General features: G+C 42.9%; 1 protein-coding gene across 11 annotated transcripts in view; it reads right to left on the bottom strand.

Annotated features, from left to right (window-relative positions):
* Positions 1-4644: 4644 nt before the first annotated feature.
* The window catches only part of LOC108283404 (putative RNA-binding protein Luc7-like 2), a 66417-nt gene continuing 65071 nt past the window's right edge, over positions 4645-5990 (bottom strand). For all 11 annotated transcript variants that reach the window (XM_017499742.2, XM_037728255.1, XM_017499741.2 and 8 more), the window contains one exon: positions 4645-5926. In XM_017499742.2, coding sequence (XP_017355231.1) covers positions 5749-5926 — 178 coding nt within the window. In that variant the 3' untranslated portion in view covers positions 4645-5748. The remainder of the gene's footprint in view (positions 5927-5990) is intronic.

Raw genomic sequence — 5990 nt, 5'->3', positions numbered from 1 at the left:
AGAGACGGGGTTTCACCATGTTGACCAGGATGGTCTCGATCTCTTGACCTCGTGATCCACCCGCCTCGGCCTCCCAAAGTGCTGGGATTACAGGCTTGAGCCACCGCGCCCGGCCACCACAGCATTGTTATATGAACCAAATGAGAACGTGTGGGTTAATGTATGTTGGAAACAATGAGGCACTTCAATTCATTCCGCATTCATTGAGCATCGTCTGTGTAGGTCTCTGTGCCAGGGACAGAGGTGTGAGAAAAAGGTTGCCAAAAGCTTCTGGGAAAAGTTGCCTTGCTCTTAAGAGGCACAAGATAGAATGGTTTCTCTTCATATGGATATAGGGCTCAGGTGCTATTCTGAGAGATGAAGCTGGCATGCAACTCAGTCACATAAGCCAATAAGGTCCCTTCAGAGTTTAGCCCATTTAGTGTACTTTCTTTTACAGGTAGCCAGCCAATGGCATCCAGAGACGAGTGTGAACAGCATTTGAGACTTGGAGAACCAGTCTCCCAAAGGAGTGCGAGAGCAGATTTGGTGCCGACACCAGCCTTTGACTTCTACTTTGCTGGCCCCATCTCTTGGATCCTTGCTTGATTGACAGCCCAATTCTGTGAGTCTCGATGCCTTGCTCAGCCTAAACCCTATAATGCTGGCCATTGGCTTGTTCTGATCCCCAGATATGCCTGTAGACCCAAAACCTCTAACACCCTAATGTTTCTGCTGCTACCTGGAGAACATGCAGGTGTGCTGCCTGCTGACTCCAGAGCCCCCTCTCATGCATGGCCCAGTACTACTCTGCTGACAGACCCCTGCCTGGTCTCCCCCACTCAGCCTCTGCCAAGAGAAACCCTGTTCTCTTAGCTCTCTAGCCCTTCCTAACTCCTCCAAAGGAGAAAATGCTTTTTCAAATTAACAGGCAGTACAAAGAAAAATACTGAGAAAGGGCAACTTCATATTGCCTTATTTATACCCCAGGAAATTTTAAATAATGAAGATATAATAAAATCACGATGTAGGCCAGGCACTCTAGGAGGCTGAGGCAGGCAGATTAGTGGGGCTCAGGAGTTGGAGACCAGCTTTGCCAACCCAATGAAACCCTGTCTCTACTACAACTAGCCAGGCAGGGTGGTACACACTTGTCGTCCCAGCTATTCAGGGGCCTGAGGCAAAAAGATCATCTGAGCCCAAGAGGTTGAGGCTGCCATGAGCCAAGATTGTGCCACTGCACCCCAGCCTGGGCAACAGAGATCCTGTCTTAAAAAACAAAAACAAAACCCACAGCATTTATTTGAAAAAACTTAAGGTAGATAACTATTACCTAAAAACCATTTTTGAAAGAATTTATTACATCAAATAGCTTCTGCTTTTTCAGACACAAAACAAACATTAAGGATGTGTTTCAAACTATTTAAGTCAGTATAGCACGTGGTAGTGAACTATTCTGGAGGTTCCTGGCTGTGCTGGTCTTGTGTTGGGGGCAGACACTCAAGTAGCCAGGGCTACTTTACCAGTTGAAGGGACAAGTTTCAATGGTTTCACAACTGGGGCAGCAGTTAACAGCTGAATATCCCATTCAATAAGTGGTTTTGTGTGTGGTGTTATTGCTTTGAGACACAGTCTCGCTCTGTCACCAGGCTGGAATGCAGCAGAATGATCTCTGCTCACTGCAAACTCCGCCTCCTAGGTTCAAGTGACTCTCCTGCCTCAGCCTCCCGAGAACTGTGACTATAGGTGCGCACCACCACGCCCAGCAAATTTTTGTATTTTTAGTAGAGACAGGGTTTCACCATGTTGGTCAGGATGGTTTTGATCTCTTGACCTTGTGATCTGCCTGCCTCAGCCTCTCAAAGTGTTGGGATTACAGGTGTGAGCCACCATGCCTGGCCTAGATATTTTTTAACTTTGTAATATTGGATTTTTAAAGCTAAAATATATATATATAACTCAGTGATGGGCAGCTATCTTAAATAAATAAATAAATATAAATAAATAAATAAATAAATAAGGGCTGGGTGCAGTGGCTCATTCCTGTAAACCCAGCACTTTGGGAGGCGGAGGGAGAATTGCTTGAGCCCAGGAGTTAAAGACCAGTCTGGGCAACAAAGCAAGACTCCATCTCTACAATTTTTTTTTTGAGACGGAGTTTCACTCTTGTTGCCCAGGCTGAAGTGCAGTGGCGCCATCTCTGCTCACTGCAACCTCTGCCTCCCTTGTCAAGCAATTCTTGTGTCTCGGCCACCACGACTGGCCAAGGGAAAGTATTTTATTTTCTTTTCCTTTCTCTCTTTCTGTCTTTTGAGACAGCGTCTCACTCTGCTGCTCAGGCTGGAGTGCAGTGGTGTGACCCCGGCTCACTGCAGCCTCTGCCTCCCAGGTTCAAGCTACTGTCGTGCCTTAAGCCCCCTAAGACTCCTAAGAGTACAGGGTGCGTGCCACCACACCTGGCTAATTTTTGTATTTTTTTTCCTAGTAGAGATGGGGTTTCACCATGTTGGTCAGGCTGGTCTCGAACTCTTGACCTCAAGTGATCTGCCTGCCTCGGCCTCCCAAAATGCTGGAATACAGGCATGAGCCACTACACCCAGCCTCTACAAATCTTTTTTTTTTTTTCTTTTTAAGAAATCAGCTGGACATGGTGGTACATGCCTATAATTACAGCTCCTTAGGAGGCTAAAGTGGGAGGATCACTTGTGCCCAATACTGAGGTTGCAGTGAGCTAAGATCATGCTACTGCATTCCAGCTTCGTGATACAGCAAGACCGTATCTTTAAAAAAAAAAAAAAAAAACCTATAAACAAATTTAACAACTATAACCAAACTTTATTTGGAAAAACTTAAATGATGTACATAACTATTACCTAAAAACCATTTTAAAAGAATTTACTACCACATCAAATGGCAAAAGTGTTTGTGGAAATTGTAATGCATACTTGGTGACAGCTCAAAAGGCCAATGTTGAAAGCTATTATTAAAAACAGATTCTTGGCTAGGCACAGTGGCTCATGCCTGTAATCCCAGCACTTTGGGAGGCTGAGGTGGGTAGATCACCTGAAGTCAGGAGTTTGAGACCAGCCTGACTGACATGTGGTGAAACCCGTCTCTATTTAAAAAAAAAAAAAAAGGAAAGAAAGAAAAATTAAAAATTAAAGATCCTTAAAATGTAACATGGAAGGGAAAGATGAACTTGGAAAAGATAAAGGTAAATTAACCTTGGTTTTAGGCCTAATAACAAGTAAGAAAGTCTGTTTAAAAAACAAGGCTGGCAGGGGCAGGACGAGGAGGGTTGCTCATGCCTTAATCCCAGCACTTTGGGAGGCAGAGGCAGGGAAATCACCTGAGGCCAGGAGTTCCAGACCAGTCTGGGCAACACAGCAAGACCCCGTCTCTAGTAAAAATGCAAAAATTAACTGGGCGTGGTGATGCATGCCTGTAATCCCAGCTACTTGGGAGGCTGAGGCAGGAGAGTCACTTGAACCCAGGAGACGGAGGTTGCAGTGAGCCAAGATCGCACCACTGCACTCCAGCCTGGGCAACAAGAGAAACTCTGTCTCAAATAAACCAACAAACAAACATACATGTCTATTTAAGGAGGCTTTTTCCCTTAGGCTTAGTTGGTGTTGAGAAGCTCAGCAAAGGGGCTTTGGGGTACTACCGGTAACAGCAAAACGAAGGAAACCTGAAGGTGAAAATTTAGGAAAACACCCCCCAGAGGGACAAGTTATCCTTTCTACCAGTCACCAACACAGAAGACCAAAAGTTGTATATAAGAAAATGATATAAAGATTTAAGATTTGAGAGTTACTCTAATTCAGTGGCATCAGTCATGCAAACAGCCCTGCAGTTGAAGTGGTCTCCTGTGGCGCAAAGCCGGAGTGGCAGTGCACTTCATGGCTATCATGCCCTGTTGGTGTTGGGACTGCCTGTATCACCTAGAAACCACAACTGCAGTAACCACTGATAATACAGACCTGTTACTTCTACAAGTGTTCAATTCCAACTGTACATACGTTTTAGAGTTCAAAATCTAAGTCCAGAAATACTACTCTAATGGGCCAGGTCCCAGACATTCTTCCTCACACCAACCAGCTAGTCTCCTTTTGATCTTACTCCAAACCCCAATGTACTAAATCCGAAGTGCCTATAAAGATTTAGAACAGCACAGACTACCAGGAACAAAGTAGATATAAAACATTTCTCAGCAACCAAAAATAAAAGAAGGGAAATGGGCCATTGATGCAGATGGGGCTCTTGGATTAAATGCCATATAAATTGCATGTGTGGAACCAAATACAGCAGAAAACCTTCAGTTAATGAAGCATAGTTTGGCAAATTGGGAACTTGATGACGGTTTTGTTGTTTTTTAAATGTGAATCTGGTATCACTTAGAATGGCCTTAGTTTCCCATTCTCTCACCACCTTCACAGGGGCCCACATGCCTATGACATCAAATCTGTCAAACCTGGGGATGAAGGACATTAACAGTTCTTGAAAGGTGGCCTTAATTATACCCACTATAAGATACTAATTTCATTACTTAAGGAATTTTTTGTTCCTCAGAATTTCCAGAATCACAAGTGATACCTGCCAATTACAGTTTAAGTTACTAGTGGATATACAGCTCTTCAATGCAGAAACTTAAGTCTCATTATGTTGGTTACATATACCGTTTTTATTTGGGTTTGCTGAATAAGAACACCCAATTTCTTCTACAGGTCCATTCCTTCTCTGTAACGGTCACTACAAACAACCCTGATGTGGCTGGAATATAGTCAGCAAGGGGCCCACGTGAACAGCTCATCTGGAATCTCTGTAAGTACGTATTTATGTCCTTTGGTGCCTTGCACAGTAAGGCACTTATATTAATGATATAACAGAATAGAGGAAATGCCCACAGCAAATAGTTCTAGTGACAATTTACTAGACAAGTTACAGTTTAATAATGGTGGTGGTGATTGTTTCTTTCATTTTATTATTATGTTTTACAATAAGGGTGTAGCCTTTATACTCCACACACACAAAATAAAACAAGTGCTTATTACGAAGAATCCCTGCCCCCACCCCCCAAGAACATCCTGAATATAGCAATTCAACAGAACAGAAAAATCAAGACAAGTTCGATTTCAAAATTTCAATAAAAAAGCAAAAGTATGTAATGCAACAGCTGTTCAATTTCCAACTCTAAACAGGCACCATTAAACAAAAAAACCCAGTATTTTAAATTTCTCCAGCACACATTCCAGGATCAATGCTCTGAACTGTAATCACTAGTAATTCATAACGGGAGTAGAGCCTTAGAATGGAAGCTACAGTGCTTCCCTGTCCCACTTCTCTTACAACTGGGGAGTGCAGGTTAAGGGATACAAAGTCAGAGAAAAGAAGAATTTAAAAGAAAATGCCCAAAGCTGCAGCTGTTTGGACTAGGAAGACAGCATTTTACAAATGTTCAAAAAATCCCAAGGCAAGTAACACAATTTGTTCACTATCACTCTTACTTGAAAGAATAAAGAGATCAGCATCTTATTATATAAAACGGTACTTTCAGAACTGTATTACAGGTTCACCAGAAACTATGGATGTAGTTTTAGGCATCATCAAGGAAAACAGGTTCAGTTCAGATCAAGTTAGATACTGTACATCTAGCCTAGCTGGATCTGGTGTCTGGATCTGCTTACTGTCACCCTGAACAGCTGTGAACTAAACAATAGTATGTAACTCCGTAGGAAGCTTAAGGACTGAAGAAATGTACACAGCTAGTTAGATCTCCCCTGCTTCGCGCTCTTCAGAGCTCCTCCTGTCTTCTGATCTGCCATTAGCACTCTCATAGGACCGCTTCTTATCTTTCCGATCTCTGTCACGAGGTGATCTGTCTCTTGAACTCCTGTCTCTGTCACATGATGCTAAGTCTTGGTCTCTGAATCTTTCTTTTGAGGATCTGAAAAATATTAATTTGAGGAGCAAAATATGTTGGGAAACCCAAAAACCCAAATTAAAGAATA

This window comes from Cebus imitator, unplaced genomic scaffold (assembly GCF_001604975.1).
Source record: "Cebus imitator isolate Cc_AM_T3 unplaced genomic scaffold, Cebus_imitator-1.0 Scaffold260, whole genome shotgun sequence".
Classification (NCBI taxonomy): domain Eukaryota; kingdom Metazoa; phylum Chordata; class Mammalia; order Primates; family Cebidae; genus Cebus; species Cebus imitator.
Note: the sequence above shows the minus strand (reverse complement) of the source record. Positions and strands in the feature narration are given on the sequence as shown.